The sequence below is a fragment of the Homalodisca vitripennis genome, chromosome 1, assembly GCF_021130785.1.
Source record: "Homalodisca vitripennis isolate AUS2020 chromosome 1, UT_GWSS_2.1, whole genome shotgun sequence".
Taxonomy (NCBI): Eukaryota; Metazoa; Arthropoda; class Insecta; order Hemiptera; family Cicadellidae; genus Homalodisca; species Homalodisca vitripennis.
In genome coordinates this window covers 76151840-76174822 of record NC_060207.1, presented here as the reverse complement: position 1 = coordinate 76174822, position 22983 = coordinate 76151840, and the positions used below count along the sequence as shown (strand labels likewise).

Genomic DNA, 22983 nt, shown 5'->3' with positions numbered 1-22983 from the left:
GTTTTATATTAATTAAACAGGATTTTACCTTTGAGTTTTAAATTGTCTTTACTATATTACAATTTTTAGAATAATATAAAATACAGGGAGTGACATATTGGTAACAGCTTTATGTAATTATTTAGGGGTGTTAGTGTTAACATTACAAGGTTCAATTTTAGTTCCTATTGTAGATTAAACACATTTGATTGAATAAACATTGATTCTAGCTTGTGTGTTAAATGCTGTTCAATCTGAGAGCATTTTACGAGGCTATAACTACACACTTTATATAAATAATTTATTGTACAGTATCGTTATCCTGTTTGTGGCCAGCACTCGTGATTTGATTATGTAACCTACCTATTTGGAGGTTAGGTGTTTGAAAGATTTGAGGTGATTGATTAGTTTTCATTTCAACTTTCTAATTTGCTTCACATTCATGTTACATTCCCAGGTTGATTAGTGAATGTCAGTTCAACAATGTGGGGATTGAATGTCAGCATTAAGAATGAGTTAGTTCAAGCAGACCAATCAATACCTAACTAGTTCTAAAAGCCTAAGTTAAACTGTAATTCCATTGGCTTCAATGGCCATTGAATCATTAATTTAATAAGCCTTTCTAAGCTTTAGACAATATTAGACAGTAACAAGACTACACAGAGCACCATCACTCCTGCACATTATTATTTCAATGTCTCTTCTCAATATCGTATATCGCAAAGAGAAAAATAATAACTGTGCATGGCTATGTTTTTAAAACATATAGATAAAATGTTTATGTTATTAGACTACCAATTTTGTAAGACATGTGGACCATTTTGTTATAAAAGTGTTGTGTTTTTAACACTGTTAAAAAAATTTAAGTTCTGGTACATAATATATTTTGTTTTAATTCTTTTATTAAGTTCATTATATTCTGATTAATCCTGAAAGTGATTGGACGCCTCAAACATCTGCATCTTATTATTGTTGTCAGTTCTGATTATTATACTTATATAATATGATTGCAGTCTTTCAGATAGAGGTAGCACAAGTTCAAATCTTGCCTGAACTGTCTGTTCCCCTTCGTCTGCCTGTTAAGTTTCCGTCATAGATCTATAGGACTTCTTCAGGGAATGGGAAGAGTGAAAAAGGGGATCAGCCTGTCCTAAAAATCCAAATAAAAGGTTTCTGCTAGCATTTGCTCATGAATTCTCACAATTTCCTACCAAATATTAGGAACATCATAGGCATATACTTTTTAAATGGCATACAAAACACTGCATACTCTTATCTGGAGATTTACTTAATTGCGACTGAAAAATATTCCAACCGCCTGCTTCAGTTTGGAGAGCAGTGTTTTGGTGTCCTGAATTCAGAGGGAGAAACAAATTTTATAAAACCCTTCTAAATACTATACTGAATTCCTCTGCTGTCATATATTTAATTGAATTTAACGATTTCAGAAACACTAGTGCTAGAAAATAGCTCTTATTTCCGGTTTTGTATTTGTAGGAATACTTCTGGTTTGAATTAATTATATGTCTAATGCCGGACAAGAGTTTGTTTTATTGTCCTGATAAAAAATATAATTATATACCGTGTATATATTAATAGTATGCTGTATAATAAGCGGCCACCAACACAATCGGATGATGATTATCAAATGATATGGAATCGTTGACATTCATGACCTTCCAAAGGACTGAAACCAAAATATCGGACCAATAACGTAATAAAGTACTATTGAGCCGCTTAATACTAACTATTACTTCCTAGGGTAGACATGTTTGATAGCATTTTAAAAATGCTTCAATGGATCGCCACCAATAATCATAATTTCTCGTCGATACATATATTCTGCAAGAAGATCGACAATGCAGCCTTCTGAGACCAGTTTTTAAATATTTCTTTGTTTATAAAAACATTCTGAGCCAATATTTGTATATTCATCACCATTGTTCTTGTTGTTGTCACTAACCTTTTCCTACATAAACGAAATAACAACAGCTGATAATGATCTTACTAGCAACAATTTATTGGTAATGACGTCACTAGTCTAAATATAGAAAGCTAGCAATGATTAATTATGAATATCTATAAGTCAAATGTCGTAATATTTATTTAAAATCGATAATCATCATCTGATTGTGTTGGTGGCTGCTTATTATGCTGTAGCCTTTCAAGATTCTAAAAAAATTTTTAATCAGCTTATTATATAGAATAGTGTAAGTTTTGATAAAGAAATACAATCTAAAAAGGATGAAAAAGCATACTACAATAAAAAACATCTACTCCCGTGCTTGTATTCCACTTCGGGTGGAGTGAAAAATCCGTCACTGCTGCCATATATTATAATGAAAGAAAAATTGTACTATTTGTCATTACTATATACATCACACAATGACAGCGGTTATTTATTCATGTAAATACATACAAAGTACTGGTATACTGTATGACATGTTGAGTTCTATTACTCGTTCAGCTGTCAAAAATATGGCCTATTTTCTTTAAGTTACTTTCAAGAGTATTTGTGGTTGGTGTTTTGAAATAAAGGTATTCAAATATTTTCACAAAACCTTTATTTATAATATATATACTGTATATATATATATATATATATATATATATATATATATATATGTGTGTGTGTGTGTGTGTGTGTGTGTGTGTGATAAGATTTTTACATACCGTTATATTTTTCCTATATATAGTTTCTTGAATATACACATTTTGTTGTTATTCCCAAGTAAAAAATTTTGATTCTCAGAAAGTGTGTTAAAAGAGTTTACCCAAAACCATGTTTTTGTTCATAAAGTTCAAACAGCTCCAATGGCTGATTTTTAATACTATTTATATCAAATTTCAGTTTTGGCTGAAATACAATTCAAATTCAGATTAATCGTAATAATCTATTGGTACCCAGAGAACTTTTCATGTTTTAGTAATCTGTTTAAAACTTTTTAAATGTAATGGCTCTTAATGACCTATACCTAAAAAAATCATATTTTAGTCTAACTCACGAAGTTTTCAATGCCTTCAGCGATTTGATTAAAGTTTCACCTTTGCATCCCATTAAATAGTTTAAAATCGTATACAATACATCTATATACGAGTACATAATCTCTTTAAAAAGTATAAATTTTGATTGTGTATAAAGCTACAATTTGAAACCGTGGTACCTAAGCCATTCACAGCTCTCAGGTAGTATGGAAAAGGGTAAGGTTGAGACCAAAATATTGATGCTATATATATATATATATATATATATATACTAGCGGGCCCGGCGCGCTTTGCTGCGCATTTCAATAATTTTTTGCAAAAGTTGCCCGCGGCTTCGCACGCAATTTCCCGTTGAAAACAGTACACTATATTCACTTATTCTTTTTCTATCACATTCTAAACATTGCTGAGATAATTGATAGTCGTTCCATCGTGAGCCTCTTGGGCGTATTATGAAGGTATGTACCATATTCCTGCCTCTATCTAGCTGTTACCCACGGCTTCGCACGCAAATCTTAAGAACCGAAGTCCTTATATTACTTAGTAAATTTTTTTTTTTACTATAATAAATTTTAGATTAAATTAGTTATATCTCCGATGCCACGATTGAGCTTGCTTTGTTGTCTCGATCGAGAGAATATGTACACACGGAGTTTTGAGAACCATACTTCTGTCAAAAAAAACAACTAAGGTTGATTTTATAACATTCTTTATATTTGTAGCCAACGTAAGATAGTAATTATGATATCTGCATTACTCTTCTGATCAAGCATGAGCATGGTTTATATTAAATAAATATTGCAGTTAAAGGTGAATTTTTACGTCAAATTTGAATTGTATTATCTGGATAGTAAAGTCTATGTTTAACAGTGATTGCAAAAACAGTTTAAACAAAATTTGTCGTTTCTCTTAAGCTTACTCTATGCTTTAAAACTATAAGTTAAAACTATAAGTGTAATATATGTTTACAAAGAACAGCTGATTAAAAATTTGAAAAGACGTTAACATATGTTTGCTGCAATGCATTTCTTATGGGTATTTCTGTAACCAGTGGGGCGGAATCCTGAATCGGGAAAGGGATGGGCATAGCTTATAAACCTCCTCCGTGGAAAAATACATATACGTACAAATTTTCATCATGATCGGTCCAATAGTTCACGATTCCATAAAGGACAAACATACAAACATTCATTTTTATATATATATAGATATATATATAAATATATATAAATATATATAAAGCAAATCCTATAACAAGAAATAAACATGTCATAATGCATCTCTATACACTTTGCACTAGATTAATTCATAGTGTATTTAATGGTAAATTCAGCTCTAGTAAATAATGAAAACCTGGGAAGACTTACCAACCTCATTGTTTGCTAAAATCTTAGTATTTCATCTTTTTGTTTTAAATAGTATTTTAAATCACTCTAAAATAACAAATAACTTTATTGTTCCTGAACACTAATTGAAGATGTGCTTTAAAAATGTGTTTTTATAAAGAATACATAGGCTATAAAATTATACTACTTGTAAATTTTACTATTCCAAATTGTAATTTAGTTGTGTCACTGATTAAGAGGTTTTTTTAACTAAATGCTATATATTTCCACTTTGTAGTTCATTAATACTTTTAGAGTACATTATCAGCACTGAAATGAGAGCTAGATACACTACATGTACTTTTGACACGTGTACAAAAGTATGTACTTTGCAACAATACAAATCAGACCATACAATATTTCTCGTAGTACATGAAATAACTCTAGTAAGATGCAAATGTTGTTTATAATTGCAAATCAATAACTACGGTATATACTAAAAAATATGTAATACTGTAGCACAACAACTATACAAAGACAACTCATGGAACATATACGTGTGAGCATTGCTTACGGGTTGGTTATATTTTGTTACCAAATACACAGTACTATATAAGCAGGTATAAATTATGAAGTTTTGTATCAAAGATAATGGAGAGCCTGTAGTTTTTATTGTACAGTTCAAATAATATGATAAAAAACCAAAATTATCAATATGTTGGAATATGTTTACTTTATAGTGAACCACTAAAAATCGTTTTCTTTTTTTGGTAGTTGTAAGGTGGTTTAAGGTGACATTGTTTAAAATTATTCTCTTTTTCAGCGGATTTTTCCCAGTTGCGGTAAATTTCTTAAGGAGAGTTCCGGTTTTGGGCACTGTTTTAAACTTGCCTGGAATAAGTATGGTAAGCATATATATATATATATATATGAGTTGTTTTTACCTTTTCACAATAGTAATAATAGTATATACGTAGCATTTAAATACACTGTGTATATGTATAGGACATTTTCCTGTAGACTGTTTTCTAATCTTTCACCAACCACATTATTTTTAGGTCGTGGATCGACTTGCAGGAGATTCTGGCAGAACAACCGTGTGACATTTCTAAGCCGCTGCCCTTCTGCTGCTGGGCAGTGGCCCTCTGCGCTCAAACCTCTCCTAGAGTCATACACATTGTTTGTCTCATCTACTATCATTCCCCATTAACATTTCTCCATTGTACTGTGGTACTGTACTGATTGTTCTATATTCATCACTTTTTTGTGATGTCGTATATGATATGTCTTATAGAATGTTTTGTTTAGCCAAAAATAAATTATTTAAAGTGTAATGCTGATTGCGTTTTCATTTTGAGTACTGTATCCTCTTAATTTGGTAGTTTTATTTTTTATCTTTTGTTTTAGATTGTAAAATATGTCCATACCAATAATATTATATCAATATTCTTTTATGTTTCAAAGTTTAAAAAGATAAACATTTATTAAAGCTAATAAGTAATAAACTTTTTATTCCTCAAAGTAGTTATTAACTTTTTTTTCTACCACAAGTGGGTAACAACAGAACTTATGTCAGTGTAACACACGCTTTTTTTGACATACGTTAGTGTACAAACCAATAAGACCATTTTGATCCATACAAGGGTTGTTTGTAAAGTAAGTTGATACAGTATCTGGTCACTGAAAAGGTAGGGGTAGCGGTGGCACTTTTGCCGACTGTGAAGTACATAGCATCATTAGACTACTTATGATGAAGAAAATGCAATAGGGGGAAATTCATCATGAATTGTATTCTGCGTATGGAAGAATACATTACAAACTACACTGCAGTGTAAAATGATGCTTGTTTCATGAACAACAGACTAACATTCACGACAAAGAACAAAACAAATCAATATTAGGATCGGCTTTATCTAATAACCAAGGCCCAGACTTCCTCCAGGGAGAAGGGAAGGATGTCTTCATCCGACAACAAAATATGCTTCCCCTGTCGAGCCATCATGTATGTCTAGGTCTTCGATATTGGATTCACAACATTTGGTTCTGTGGTCATCCAGCAGCCTCTTGTCCAGGTCACATTGTCTATTGATGAAGGCTCTATTAGTCTCTGGGCAACTGGTAACATGCCAGGTCCATCTTAGCCTCCGTTTGCTGACCAGCTCGACTCTGATAGGGAGTGTGTCTAGAGAGGGTGGGAACAGAATTTTATTGGTTGTTTTATTTGATTGTTAACATCTTTTAGGTTTCCTAGTTAATTCTTTTTAATGTTGATAGCCAAAGTGGCTTAACCGCAGTAGAAGGTTAACTTATTTGTTGGCCTGCTAACTTTACGTATGAAGCGTCAGTCAGTTTGTGTTCGAAATGGTATTCTCCTTAAAGACAGGTGTATTATGTTGAATTTAAAAATAAATTTACTGTAAAAATGAGGAAATGGCAATAGAGTTTTCATCTATGGCTCATCTTCGTCAATATCTATATAGAAGAATTTGAGAAAGCTCTGGCTTTAACAAAGTTCAAATCGAGGATCTAGTAGAGATTCGTGGATGGTTGAATGTCAAAACTGCTTTTAAATAATTATTTATTATATTTCTTAAAATTTATCATACAGTTAAGTTCTACAAATATTAAATTTCATTAATTTTAATTCATCTATAAATGCATATGAAATAAAATATGAAACATGTAAAATATAACTGTGACAACGTAAGAAAAATTTCTAATCAAATGTGGTGTCATTTTCAGGATTTTATTGGCTGTCTTCATCTTCACTCGAGTAGCATTCTTTACATGCCAGATCTTGTTTATTGGTGTGTTCTTTACACAGCAATTCTTTGCAGGGGCAGCAGTGATTTGACGTGTAACAGTTCTTTCTGGCAGGGCAAGAGTCGCTCTTTGCTTTTACACCTTCTCTGCAACTGTTGGCTACTGTTGCTAATCCAGTTGTTTTCGGAATTGATTCTCGTAATGAAACAGACAGGGTTGAGATTGAGGCTCTTTTCAAAAATGCATGTCTTGATTGAGAGAGAGAGAGCCAAGTTCTTGATGAACACTCTTGTCAGTAGTTTCTTAGAAGTGTTGAAGTTGAACATTATTTGCCCATTTACTGTGGCTTTAAGTTCAAAAGTCCATAAAAAATTATAAATGGTCACCTATTACTCACTCTTGAAACTGAATATTCACTCTTCAGCCTGTGTACAATATCAATTCCACTTTTGGATTGATTATAAAAAGTTATAACCTCAGGCTTGTAAGATTCTTCAGTTGACTCATCAATTGTGTCATCTTTGTGCATAGTAGATAACATAATAATGTTTTTCTTTGCTTTCTTATTAGGAACGTTCAGATGAATTTTTTGGGTTTTTGCCATATGCAAAGATAATGCTACAACTAGAATAGCCTTGTATTTTTTTATTACTGGTGGTATCTAGGTTTTGTTTTTCTCAGAGTTCCAATTAGTTGTTCTATGATTAGTATTTAAATCATTTGCCAATGTACAGGTGTATACAAGTTGTCCATTGTTAAATTCCTACCACCATTCAGTACTTGTTCTGCAATTGGTTTGACTATGCTAGCAATGTAACTGTTAACCTGATAAAGTCTATTGGACTATTTCCCTGCATATATCTCCATGCTCAATGTACAAAATGTTTTAGGATCTGAAACGGCATAAATTTTAATCTCACACTTAACTGATTTGTTTGCTACGAGTATATATTGGTGAAATTTGCATCGGCCTCTAAAGAGATCCAGCATTTCATCTGTAGTAGCATATACTCTGACATTGTAAGTGGCTATGTAGTCTTACAAAGCTTTCAAACATGTCCCTTATCAGTGCCAAGTTGTCTATTTTTCTCTTTGCCCATGTTTGTCCATCATCAAAACGGATTCCTTGAACAAGAATATGAAATCTTTGCTTCGACATTGTTGCACGATATATTTTTGGAGCTGTTCCACCTAAAGAACACATTCATGATTATTTAAATGGTTTTCTTTTTGAACACCAATTAAATACAATAACCTAAAACTCATAATTTCTGCCTTGTTAGTATGAGGGCAATCTTGTTCCTCCCTCCCCCAAGGGTAAAAAGTGTTTCTGCATTAATTGTAACTGCTGGTTTGTAAAGTTTACAATTGTCTCTATAAAATCATTGGATATGAAAGCTTTCCAACAGTCAGTCATTTCAGTTTTATCTCTGTAAGCTGTAAATAATTGACGGCAACTTATGGACAGTATTTTGAGGAGCTGTCTTTTCACTGTTGGCTATGTATGAGCTTGCCAAGTTGCCTCATCAATACCAACATAATAAACAGATAGATTGCATCATATTAGATTGCATATGATTACTTGCTACATTATTGTAAAAAGTGCTTGGAAGTCCATTATGCACCGATAGGACTGAATCAGTAGAAATATTTGCATATTCATCAGGTCCTGCATCACATTGTTCAGAATTCTGTCAAATTCGCAATGTTCGCTTTCAGCATCGGAATCAAAACATTTTCTGTATCAACAGCACCCTCAACATCCTCTTCCTCAAGCAACCAGCCATCAATTATTGTCATTCATTGTCAAAAACTGCAGGTTAAAAATAGTCCCCACATCCAACCATAAAAGTATCTAATACTTTAAAATCAATGAAACTGTTTTCAACTACCGTATAAGACACAAATACGTCTATAAAAGACAAACTGCTAAACTTGCATGGTAAAGAAAAACTATTTAGAGCAGTGACGCGGTCACTCACGGGGTGAGGCAGTGACTGATGGTGCGAGAGGGGTAGATTCCTCTCCTGAGCATGCCTATTCCCACCACCCGATTGGTGCTGGGACACTTGGACGCGCTCCCATACATGTCTCTCAAGGAATACATAATACCAAGTTGTTTAAAATGTATTATTAGCCAAATTAACTAGAAATATTATTTTGGTGAAGTTTTTTTTTCAACATGGAAGTTATGGAGTGTTAAGATGACAGTTTTTGGGAAGAATATCTCATTCTCTGACAGAGAAGAGGGCTTGTTCTCAGACAAAATGGGTTTTAAAAAGAAATAAAAAAGCCGTTGAAACGGATCTTACAAACATCAGTTTGTTATAAATGATAGGAAAACCCCTAAACAAGATAACAAAAGAAAAAAGTCACGATGCTAATCTTTTATATGCAGGGATCATAGAAAACAGAAGGGTAGGCAGGAAATACAATACCGTATTAGAACTACTTTTAAGATAAAAACTACGCAAAGTCTTGTCAAAACTAAATTAGTCTAAAAATAGAGCACACATAACTCTATCTCATATACTTTATGATGCATAGACGAGACAAAAAGATCACAGGGTATAATGGAAACGTCTGAACTTGTTTAACACAACTGATCTAAAAAGCATCAAATGAAATCGGATGAAGCCAACCTAATACACCGAGCAAGCATGCAGGTTAACCCAAGTCAACTTTCTGTTGAGAATAGTCCACTTTGGCTACTAATATTAAAAAGAGAATGAACTAGGTAAACTAAAATGATTTTAACAATCAAACATACCTCAACCAATAAAATTCGTACCAACACAGTGATATTGAAGTCAAGGGCCAAAAAACACAAGGCCGGAGGTGACTACCCTCCCCCACCGATCATCGCCGTCCTGTTCTCTTTATTCAACATGACTATTCTTTCCTTACATACTGCTATATTTCAAAGTAACACAGACTTACTTTCAAAATGACCACTTGTGAACTTACAAAAATAAAATATTTTGTAATGTTTCAAGATATAATGGCTTTCTATTACAACATTAAGCAAGCCAGCCATTTAAGAGCATAACGGCCTTCATATCTTAGTTAATTTCTTAGACAGTTATTTCTTTTATATATTTTCAAATTACATCTTTTACATAATTTAATTTTCTTCTGATTGTGCTGAAAGGAATATTATACTTTGAAGGGAATCGTTTATGAGTGTATAAAATCAAATATGATTAAAAAACTATGACGATACTTATATTCCTGCAGTGTTGCGGGTATGTCGATAACTGAATGAGGCATCGTCCAGTGTGGCTGCTTCTTAAATGGGTGACCACTGAGCGATCCTGTCCTTGCAAGCGGACCGCCTACCCGGCCATTAGTGGTGGTTCGGATGTCACCTTTAAGCCGTTGGTCGCCATGTTAAGAGGTAGCGCCTCTTATGATGGCGGCGGACAGTTATGATATGTGTGAATAATTTTAAAAGGACTGACCTGTGCTGTGAGATGCAACGGTTACTATAGGTTAGTTTTCATTTCGTGTGCAAGAATTTGATGTCTACTTCCAAGCCTTAAAAATGCTTGAATGTATTGTGATGTGAAAGTGTATGGCATGTGTTAATAAATCAAATGAGATTTTTTTCCCATGTTGTGAACTCTGAAGACTGCTTTAGTTTACATTCTATGGTTGGAAAACTCACAAGATTGGTGAAGAGAGTTGTAAATGACAACTCTTTATTAAATAAACGTGTAAATGACGTTGAAGGAAATGTGACGTTAGTAATGACAAATGTAAAACAAAATTCTAGAATTATCACCAGTCATAGAAGATCCACTCCCGCATTTCCCTGGCGTTAGTGTGCAATCTCAACAAAACAAACGACCCATAACACGAACCATGTCTAAATCAAAGGCCTCTAGACCCAACTACCTTCATCTACGTAAAGGTAAGGGCACCACTGATTGCGTCATTACAAGTGTCAACCTCACCTAAAATTCAGATGTGACGACACTCAATTATGAGATGAAAGAGGCTGAAATTGAAGTTGACAAAAACATAGGTGAGTTTGACTCGAATGATATGAGTAGTGTTGCCGATCACTCTGCACCGAGTTACATAAATGTTGACTGGCAAATAGTAAATCATGCAAATAAACAAGAAAATTCGTACAGTGACGCTCCAAGGTCTAAGCTAGATCTAGTTGGCAGTGGTGCAAATGATCGTAACACCATTGTACTTCAGCAGACGACTTTTCATGTGAAATCAAATGAGAGTTTAAAAACAAACAAACAACCTAAATTAAACTACCCATAATAATAAATCTAAAAAAGTGAAATCATCCTAGAGTAATCATGTTATTGTGGGTTGTGGTGACAATAATGCATTATTAATAGGTGAGAAACGTGCATGTTTTCACTTGGGGAAATTGAAGAGTGGACCAACCGTGGAGTCGATAAGCTATTTTCTTACTCTTATCTTCCTAGGACTACTAATATTGTGGTTCAGAAACTTACTACCGGGGCCTATATGAAAGGTTCAAATAGTTGTGGAATTTTAAAAAGAACATGGCCAAGATATTTAGTTATTACACTTTTTTCATCCCGTAGATTGATAAACAACACAAAGTAGATAAAACACCCCACACACCATTAAATTCGCTCGAACCAATCAGTAGAGCATCTATTGAAACCTCTGAAGTGGGGTTTAACCCAACTAACACGCTTAGTTATGTTAAGTCTTGGCTTTTTGACAATCCTTTCTATAGCGTACAAAGTTTTTGGACAGTACCTATGCTAATATCTTATCCTTTCCATAGGACAACTAATGAAATTATTATTATTTTATTACTACTTCTAGTACTTAATTGCATGGTGTTAAGCATGTAGGTTTTGCATAGTATTTATCTTATAATCATAGCATAAAAGGATGTTTTCTTTATACAGCATGTAATTTATTGATATATTTTTACCTGATTTCGAGTTAACTGAATCATTAGACTTCTTAGCTCTATCTTCGTCTAGTTAAATAAGACATTCTTTACTTTACTTTCTATTTTAACATTCGCTTACAATAAGTTATTTGGTTAAAAAATTGTTGATAGTAATTATTTTAACGCTATGAAACACTTGAGAGTATTCATGTTCAGAAGCTTAGTGTTGTACTGACTAGTCAGTATAGTCATATAGTACAGGTCGGAGCAGAGGAACTTGCATATTTGAATTGGGCGCCGAGAAGCGACGGCTATTTCGAGAAGAGTGGTGGTAGGCGCATTTGAGAGGGAAGTTCATACAGTTTTTGATCGCCTCAGTTTAGTCTGTATCATAGAGTGAATGAATTTGGGGCGCGCGTTCGCTGTTTAATCGTACTTTTCAAACTGACGCTCAATCATCGCCATGCAATGTGCATATTGTACCCGCTTTAATATCGCACCCTGTGGTCGTGTCCTGGCAATCAGTCTATTCGATGGTAAACAACTTCAGGGAAACTGGTCATATCAAGAAAAGAAAACCTGGACTTCCACTTACAGCAAGATCACCTCAAAACATTATAAGGCTATTTGTTTTGTGATCCCATTTGCGCTCTTCCCGTAAGCGCACAGCTGCTGTATAATTATCTACTCGCTCTGTTAAGCGAATCCTTCTAGAAGAATTAAAGTTTCATCCTTACAAACTAGCTGTTGTGCATAAACTTAACATATGTGATTGTTTGCTCGAGAAAACGCATGTGGGGCACTTCTTGATATGCCTCAAGGGACACTGCTTGTCTTTAGCGACGAGGCTCTCTTCCATCTGTCATGATGTGTCAACAAACAGAACATGTGCCATTGGAGCCCTGCTATCCCCAGGAAACTTCATCAGAAAACTTTACATTCACAACGTGTTACTGTTTGGTGTGCTCTATCGAGATTTGGAGTAATTGGTTCATGTTTAAAAAAGAAACGAACAGGTAGTTTCAGTTAATTCTGACGTTTCAGGAATTTTTGTTGCCAACACTCATTGAGATGTTTGCGGAAGATTTTTTGTTTCAGTAGGAAGGCGCCAAAGCGCACACAACACCAATGTCAATGGCAGTTTTGAGATAATCTAGGACGCCTTATCTCCATAAGGGGCGACTTCCATTGGCTAGCACGTTCGCCTGATTTAGTCCTGTGCAGTTATTTTTTTTTATGGGGCTATCTTAAATTACTGATCTATACTGATCACCCCAAGACTGAACAACATTCATCAAGCTATTGCTAACACACCGGTAGATATGCTAGTAATAGTTGAACGAAACCGCAGTCCTTTAGCATCGTGCATTGACAACAATAAGCGCCTTCTGTCTGATGTAATATTTCAAACTAAGTAAAAATAAACTTTAAATGTTGTTTTTATTATATAAAAAGAATTAAATATATGTTTCTATTACTTGCTTTGCAATTTAACTTCTAAATAAGCAAGTTCCTCTGCCCTACTCTGTACATAGTACAGATTAATCAGCTACACCTTAGACCAGATTTATATTTTGGATACTCCAGTTCATATTTAACAACAGTTATATTATATTATGCTATTTAAAAAATGTGTTTTTTGTAATACAATTGCTTGTTACTCTGAGTATTAACTGCAAGAAGTAATTATTGGTTCAAGTACAACAAAATTATATTGGTTTTGTATTCCTCTTTCCAAATGTGAGAATGAAACAATTTTACATCAGCTGTTTTAAACAGCTGGAAATCAGCATTATTTTAAATCAACTTTGTTATGGTGCGCAGTCTCGTTTTGTTGCAGTTGTCTGGAATGATTTAGATCTAAAGAAGCCATAGTGCTATTCTGTTCTAGTAAATCAATAAGTTACTGTTTATTTAAACTCGTAATTACCTAATCAATGTTATAATTTGTTTTCATACACATTTACGCTTTCACGGTTATTTAAAATACTCCCCAGTGGTTAGTTTTGTCCGCCATATCAGAGTCGTCCTCACACTAACTTAATCTTTCATTTGCATCGATTGCCCTACATAGTTCGCACAAATTTACTTCCTGAGCCTGTTGTTTGTTCTTTCAGCATAAAATCAAAATATTTTCAAAGAAACCTGCTAGGTTTCTTTGTAAAATTGACTCCAGCATTTTTATCACGAAAGGTTCAAGGTAAGCATAAAGAGAAGGTGGTGTTACATGGCTATCCTTTATCAATGAGAGTCTTGTTTATGCTTCGATTATTTGTGTTTACTGAATCAAGTAGCCTAGTTAGATAATGTCGTTAAATGTCCTACACAACTGTACAACTTATTAAAATGTCTTGTTGTTTATGTTTAGGTTATGAAATAATGTTGCTGTATTTTTTAGGGTTAATTCCTTATACCTTTATTTCTATAATTTGTAATGGGATAGGTTATTTTGGAGATTGAGTAAAACTTGTTGGATAAAGACAAACAGTGCCCAGATTAATTTAAGTGTCATTCAAATCATCAAAGCTACATGGTTAATTTAAGTGTCATTCAAATCATCAAAGCTATGACATTTAATAATGGATGTTTATTTCAAAGCTTATGCATATCTGTGGATACATCTTGTAATGATGAAGTTTTATTTATAAAGTTGGCAAATTTGACTTAGTTTACTCATTTTAGTAGGAACTTGTGTGTATTCTGTAGGGCTGCAGCATAAGCGGCAACCAAAACATAATCAAACCAAATTTGTTCATTGATTAGGCCCTTATTAACTGTAACTTTTATGTAAAATCAAAACACTGTTTTGATTTTCAAATTTAAGAAATAGAGATCAATATTTTAAATTCATAACAATGTGATATTTTTATAAATAATAACATATAATTATATAACTAAAAAGGACATACTTATGGTACTTTGGTATAATCTGGAAGCCACTATTTTTTTGATAAGTTTTCCTTATCAGAGATCTAAATAAAATTCGTTACAACTAGTATTTTCCTTGTTTCATAATGAATTTAAAAATACCTGATGAATTATATTTTGCACCTAGACTAGTGACCCTTCAAGTAAACCTAGACACACGAATCATCTGTTACTTTCAAATAATTAACTGTTATTACTTTTTTTTAGTTTTTGTTTTCACTGATGTTGTGTGCTTATTAATTAATAATTTCATCATGGAAAAATTATCCTCAAATCTGGGATTTACCTCAAACAAGAACATTTTTTTGTTGGCAAAATGCATGTGGCGATCGGAAGTAGTGGCAACTAGTGACTATCCATTCAACTCAATTCTCGCCGACTTCGTTTTTTTTTTAGGTAGAGTACCATAACTTTTCGTCATAATGACTTCTGTATTCTAATATCTATTCTTTATAATTCTGTAATTTATTTTGGTCCCCGACAAGGAAAAGTCGTCCAAAAATAGTGGCTTCCGGATAATACCAAAGTACTGGACATTTTAATTATTTACTGTTCAGTAGTTAAGATGATCGGAAAGCTCGATGATTCAATGTTATAGTGGCCACTTACTATACTGTGGTGGCAGCCTTCTGTAACTGATTGATCTACGCTTAGGATACTTATTTATTTAATATGTCATGGACTCACAGGTTTAGTTTCTAATTAGCCTATACAACTTTAAAAGTTAGGAACTTTAACCCTTTCTAGGTACTTTGGGATTATACCGACCACACCAGTATGAAGAACACAAAAATAGAAATTTATAGAAACAAACATGATAGAACGAAAAAACAACTCTTCAATTACAAAATTACAAACTTACAAGCATTTCCAGGTATTGTGATCGGTATTGTTGTCGCTGTTATCTTATCTTTCTCGAGAATCCTGATTACGGCAGGCCGCGCGGCATCACGTGATTTGCACGGTACATCATTGCCTTTCCATTACAATTCAATTTATATTTCTGATTAGCCCCTCTAGAATTTGATATTTTACTGATAGGTACTATCTCGAGGGATGTTTTTCTTTCGTCGACATCAGCGCGGGGCAGCACCGAAGGTGCTGTCGAAGCCCGCGCTGATGACCGGAGGCACTCGCATTTTGGGTGGCGGAATGTGATCAAGAATAAAAACAAGTTTTGAGTGTTTTTTTAATAAAAAGTTTAGTTTGGTAAATGTTTGTTTTTGTTGAATTTTTGTGTTTGGAGAAATGTAGAGGTAAAACACGGAAGTACAACAAAGCGATGCACCAGCTGAACGGGCGGCGAGACTCTGCAATCACGTTATCTACTAGACGCTCGACTTTGACCTCTGTCTGAGGATGGGGAGGTGTTTGCGATAAGACAATTCCTGTTTTATATTGACGAAATATTGTTCTACGCTAATCTAGTAATCAGTAGAAACGAAATGTGAAATAACGATTCATGTCTGGGTGTGGTCGGTATAATCCCAAAGTACCCCTTTCTACACCATCCCATTTTCAATAAATACTTGCCATAAGACCCAAGGCAATATTGAAATATGTTGCAAGGATTTACACAATTAAACCTATTTATTTTTTAAAACTTAATCTAATGTTTTATCAATTTAATTTTACTCAGTACAGGAGATTAGATATATAAAGTTATTAGTATAAATATCACGCATATCTAAAAAATTATTGGGTGTATACAATTAACGTACATAAAGTAAATATAATAACCTATAAGATTACATAATTTGAAAAACATTTTGTGTGGACATTTTTGAATTATTTTCTCAAACTTATTATTCACATAGCAGTTTTGTTAGATGGTGGGAATTATTAGCATTGTTACTGTAATAAGTTAGAAGTGTCTAAGTGTTACATTGTCAACTCCCAATAAACATGAAACCTAGCCTCATACAAATATGATCTCCAGGACAAAGACCTACAAAGAAGATAATATTATAGAGTTGTTTATTATTTAGGGGAGTTTTTGAGTCTGGTTTTGGCTTTTTACACCACATTATTTCATGTGTAAGAAGGCCATGAAAATGCTGGGATTCATCATTAGAATCACAAGAGGAATGAGGAATCCAGCAGCCCGAGAGCATTATATTATGCCCTAGTCAGACTATCATAGCAGTGCGTTGGACAGAATTGAGACTAAGCAAAGAAGATTCATCAGGCTTCTCGGTGTTGGACCAGGATTTCCATATCTCAAAGTGCCTATCCACAACTTGGAAACTGGAGCTTTGATTGCTTCGTAAGAGCCAAAGAAAAAGCATAGTGGTTATCCTGTTTCTCTACAAATTACTCAATGGCATAATCATGTGCCCAGAACTATTTGCTGAGGTGCATTTTAGAGTTCCACACCGTACAAGATCAAGTGACCTCTTTAGATTTTGCTATATCCTATGATTTCAATAGTCCCATGGCAAGAATTTTCCACTCTCGTATCAAGCTGGCTGAGCAGACTTCTTCTCTAATAACTTCATGAGTACCCGCTATGGCTGCTATCTTGGACTGGGCCTGACGAATCATACTAACTAGTTAAGTAGTATATTTATAGTGTTTTGAATTCATCATAACGAAAATCAATTTTCGTCATTAATTTTGTTGTTGTACATATTTTATTTATTGCCATATCTATATGCTATTGCAAAACTGATTATAAGTATATTGAGAATAATTTTTGCCATTGATTTTTATATTGTTCATGCTTAATTTATTTTTTTTTGCACTAACTTGTTATTGGGATTTCTCTAACTTTTAATGTAAATGTATTATACAAGTTAGTTAGCACTGCTTGTTATATTACACATTCAATATTTTGAATGGTTAGGCTATGTATAAATTATTTTATAGTACATGTATAACTGTTGCTAAATAATATTATAAATTATGCAAGTTATTGTTATCTTCATAATAAATATAAAATCAGTATTTATGAATTTGTAGTTAATTGTTGGGTTTGTGTTTGTTTTTATCTGTAAATGAATAGGCCATATCTTGGTGTTATACCTGTTAAACAGTACATGTAAAAATTCTGTTTGTGAATTATATATTGACATTGCCGGTGATATGAGAAATAAATAAATAAAACAGAACTGTGCTGTAAATAGTCAGCATCGTCTTCAGATCATCCACTACATCACTAATATGTTCATCTTCACAAAAAAATTAATATAGTATACATTTTATTCATCTGATTTAAAATATTTCTGATGAATTTGTTATATAAAACACTAGCGGGCCCGGCGCGCTTTGCTGCGCATTTCAATAATTTTTTGCAAAAGTTGCCCGCGGCTTCGCACGCAATTTCCCGTTGAAAACAGTACACTATATTCACTTATTCTTTTTCTATCACATTCTAAACATTGCTGAGATAATTGATAGTCGTTCCATCGTGAGCCTCTTGGGCGTATTATGAAGGTATGTACCATATTCCTGCCTCTATCTAGCTGTTACCCACGGCTTCGCACGCAAATCTTAAGAACCGAAGTCCTTATATTACTTAGTAAATTTTTTTTTTTACTATAATAAATTTTAGATTAAATTAGTTATATCTCCGATGCCACGATTGAGCTTGCTTTGTTGTCTCGATCGAGAGAATATGTACACACGGAGTTTTGAGAACCATACTTCTGTCAAAAAAAACAACTAAGGTTGATTTTATATCATTCTTTATATTTGTAGCCAACGTAAGATAGTAATTATGATATCTGCATTACTCTTCTGATCAAGCATGAGCATGGTTTATATTAAATAAATATTGCAGTTAAAGGTGAATTTTTACGTCAAATTTGAATTGTATTATCTGGATAGTAAAGTCTATGTTTAACAGTGATTGCAAAAACAGTTTAAACAAAATTTGTCGTTTCTCTTAAGCTTACTCTATGCTTTAAAACTATAAGTGTAATATATGTTTACAAAGAACAGCTGATTAAAAATTTGAAAAGACGTTAACATATGTTTGCTGCAATGCATTTCTTATGGGTATTTCTGTAACCAGTGGGGCGGAATCCTGAATCGGGAAAGGGATGGGCATAGCTTATAAACCTTCTCCGTGGAAAAATACATATACGTACAAATTTTTCATCATGAATAGTTCACGATTCCATAAAGGACAAACATACAAACATTCATTTTTATATATATAGATTCACTCCTGTTCCATGTAGTATTTTGATTAACTAATTTACTAATTTTTAATTTTACACTAGTAGTATGCATAAAATACATTTCCAAAAACAAAATCAGATAAGAACCTTGATAAGAACACTGGTTGTTACAATAAATCAGACGTTTTTTTTACGATGGAAGGATTGTGAAGGAAACAGGATTTTTCCGAACATTTGCCATCATTCAATAAAAAAAAAAATAATTTGCTGTTTTGTATCAGAAATACATACAACACAGCATACATATTTATATTATCATGGACATGGCCAGTTTCACCAAAATGGTAGACTTCTGTTTAGTAGGTACATTGTAAAATCTTACAATTATGTTAAAGAAACCATCAAATAGGATTTGAGCCCAGTGAACTACATATATTTTGCTGTTAAATGTTTTGATGAGATATTGTCAGATGCATCATTCTGGTTATATTTACAATTTTTAATATTTCATTTTAGCCATTTAATGTAAGTAAAATAACTATAATTTTCAAGTGTTTTTGGTACGTCAAATAATGGTCCATTTAGTAAGTTAATATTCTTTTGATAAAATCAAGTATGCTTCTAATCAGATTTACCTAGAATTTACAGTTGGCTCAAAAATCATCATGAGAATTATTAAAACTATTTAAACTAGTTATTACTAATTAAAAATAAGATTGATGACTATGAAGGCATGCGTCCTGTGTATTTATCATTGTATGTTGTGCTAAAACAAATACCTTTATATAGTTTTGGGATTCTAAAAATGTTTTTTGTCAAGGCAGGTCAGATGATAAGTCCCTGGATTGGGTGCTGGCAAAACAGCTCTGTGTAGTTTGGGGATTTTAAGAATGTTTTCTCTTGTGGCAGGTGTAATAATGAGTCCCTGGATTGGGTGGTGGTAAAACAGCTCTGTATAGTTTGGGAATTCTAAGAATGTTTTCTATTGTGGCAGGTCTGATGGTGAGTCCCTGGATGGGTTGCTGGCAAAACAGCTCTGTATAGTTTGGGGATTTTAAGAATGTTTTCTCTTGTGGCAGGTGTAATAATGAGTCCCTGGATGGGTTGCTGGCAAAACAGCTCTGTATAGTTTGGGGATTTTAAGAATGTTTTCTCTTGTGGCAGGTGTAATAATGAGTCCCTGGATTGGGTGCTGGTAAAACAGCTCTGTATAGTTTGGGGATTCTAAGAATGTTTTCTCTTGTGGCAGGTCTGATGATGAGTCCCTGGATTGGGTGCTGGTGAAACAGCTCTGTATAGTTTCGGGATTCTAAGAATGTTTTCTATTGTGGTAGGTCTGATGCTGGGTCCCTGGATGGGGCGCTGGCAGAAATAGCTCTGTATAGCTTGGGGATTTTAAGAATGTTTTTTTTTATGGCAGGTCTGATGGGGAGGCCGTGGATTGGGTGCTGGCAAAACAGCTCTGTATAGTTTGGGGATTCTAAGAATGTTTTCTCTTGTGGCAGGTCTGATGATGAGTCCCTGGATTGGGTGCTGGTAAAACAGCTCTGTATGGTTTGGGGATTCTAAGAATGTTTTCTCTTGTGGCAGGTCTGATGATGAGTCCCTGGATTGGGTGCTGGTAAAACAGCTCTGTATAGTTTTGGGATTATAAGAATGTTTTCTCTTGTGGCAGGTCTGATGATGAGTCCCTGGATTGGGTGCTGGTAAAACAGCTCTGTATAGTTTGGGGATTTTAAGAATGTTTTCTCTTGTGGCAGGTCTGATGATGAGTACCTGGATTGGGTGCTGGTAAAACAGCTCTGTATAGTTTGGGGATTCTAAGAATGTTTTCTCTTGTGGCAGGTCTGATGATGAGTCCCTGGATTGGGTGCTGGTAAAACAGCTCTGTATAGTTTGAGGATTCTAAGAATGTTTTCTATTGTGGCAGGTTTCATGCTGGGTCCCTGGATGGGGCGCTGGCAGAAATAGTTCTGTATAGTTTGGGGATTTTAAGAATGTTTTTTGTTGTGGCAGGTCTGATGAGGAGTCCCTGGATGGGGCGCTGGCGGAAATAGCTCTGTGTAGTTTGGGGATTTTAAGAATGTTTTTTGTTGTGGCAGGTCTGATGAAGAGTCCCTGGATGGGGTGCTGGCAGAAATAGCTCTGTATAGCTTGGGGATTTTAAGAATGTTTTTTGTTAAGGCAGGTCTGATGATGAGTCCCTGGGTAGGGCGCTGGCAGAAATAGCTCTGTATAGCTTAGGGATTTTAAGAATGTTTTTTTTATTGCAGGTCTGAAGGGGAGTCCCTGGATTGGGTGCTGGCAAAACAGCTCTGTATAGTTTTGGGATTATAAGAATGTTTTCTATTGTGGTAGATCTGATGGTGATTCCCTGGATGGGGTGCTGGCAGAAACAGCTCTGTATAGTTTGGGGTTTCTAAGAATGTTTTCTAGTGTGGCAGGTCTGATGCTGGGTCCTTGGATGGGGCGCTGGCAGAAACAGCTCTGTATAGTTTCGGGATTATAAAAATGTTTTCTATTGTGGCAGGTCTGATGCTGGGTCCCTGGATGGGGTGCTGGCAGGAATAGCTCTGTATAGTTTTGGGATTCTAAGAATGTTTTCTATTGTGGCAGGTCTGATGCTGGGTCCCTGGATGGGGCACTGGCAGGAATAGCTGTACGCAACTTGGAGGGTTCGCCCCCAGCTACAACTTCCACCCCAGCTCCTGCCCGACGGCCTCTCTCCGATCAAGGTAAGAAATCTTGCTGTCAGTGGACTTACACTTTGTGGCTGGATGTTCAAGGTTTGTTGTTTATTTATGAGATAGACAATTTAATGTTTGTAACTACACAGCATATTACTTTTTTAAAGTTAGTGATTCTGTATTGTGAATTTACTTTTTGAAGTTGACTCTCCTAATGATCATTTTGCTCAAACTCCAGCAAACCAAAAGTGGATATAGTGTTATGGTATTGAGAAATATTTTGTACATTACCTCTGCAATGTTAGCTGTATATTTTATTAGTAGTCTCCTTAATTGTTTATGCAGCTGGATTATATTGTATTGTTGCTGGGTTAAACTTTGTTTGAGTTGAATCTTCATTTATAATTCAAAATCAATTAGATAAAACTTATTTGGGAACCTGACAACCAGTATTAATTTAGTAACAGTTTTCTCTGTCATTAACATGAAAAGTCAAATATATATATATATATATATATATATATATATATATATATATATATAAATATATATATATATATATATATATATATATATATATATATATATCATTATTTACATGTATACAGCATAATTAACCATGCATTACAACTGTTACAAACTTTTATCTATATTATTTAGTGAGGACTTTTTATGATGTAGGTGTCAAAATCTGTATAATTACATTTAGCAATTTTCATCATTCTTTAAAAATTTTCACAATATTATTAATTTCTTTGGTATTTAACTAAACTTCAATCGTCTGCCATATTGATATGACAGTATAATATTAATTGTTATCTTGATATTAGATGCAATAAAAATAATTGTACTAAATTTGAATTTTATATCTTTACTGGGTTTTAAGATAAGAAATAAAAACTAAAAAAAACATAGTATATAGACAGACAGATAGTAAATGAAAATAGATCAGATCATAGGTTGCATTTATTTTTAGCTCCTCTTCCTTGATGAAAGAATGTCTTAAAGTTTGTCCAGGGAGTTTTATTACTCCCTGTGTACATAAAACATAATTATGAGGCTTTTGATTGAAATTGTTGGTCTAGTCCTGCTAGGCATCTTATTACGCTTTTTGTTGGATAAGAATCTTTCCCATAATGGACCCTGTTGTTCCTCCTCAAGACACTATGCTATATCTTAGGTTTGTTTTGAAAAGAGCAAAGTAGTCAACTTTGGCCACATCCAAACCACATACTTGTTTAATTCTGCGAATAAGATAGATACTTGAAGTGACTTTCTTACAGAATTGGTCTATC

General features: G+C 33.9%; 2 protein-coding genes across 2 annotated transcripts in view; both read left to right on the top strand.

Annotated features, from left to right (window-relative positions):
• Window positions 1-5623, top strand: part of LOC124364987 (vesicle transport protein GOT1B) — a 29067-nt gene extending 23444 nt beyond the window's left edge. Inside the window, 2 exon segments of the mRNA XM_046820855.1 lie at window positions 5113-5194; window positions 5348-5623. Coding sequence (XP_046676811.1) covers window positions 5113-5194; window positions 5348-5392 — 127 coding nt within the window. The 3' untranslated portion in view covers window positions 5393-5623.
• An 8129-nt stretch (window positions 5624-13752) lies between these two features.
• LOC124364962 (serine/threonine-protein kinase tricornered) overlaps window positions 13753-22983 on the top strand; it is an 84518-nt gene continuing 75287 nt past the window's right edge. The window contains exons 1-2 of the mRNA XM_046820827.1: window positions 13753-14149; window positions 21618-21736. The gene's annotated coding sequence lies outside the window, so the exon portion shown is untranslated. The remainder of the gene's footprint in view (window positions 14150-21617; window positions 21737-22983) is intronic.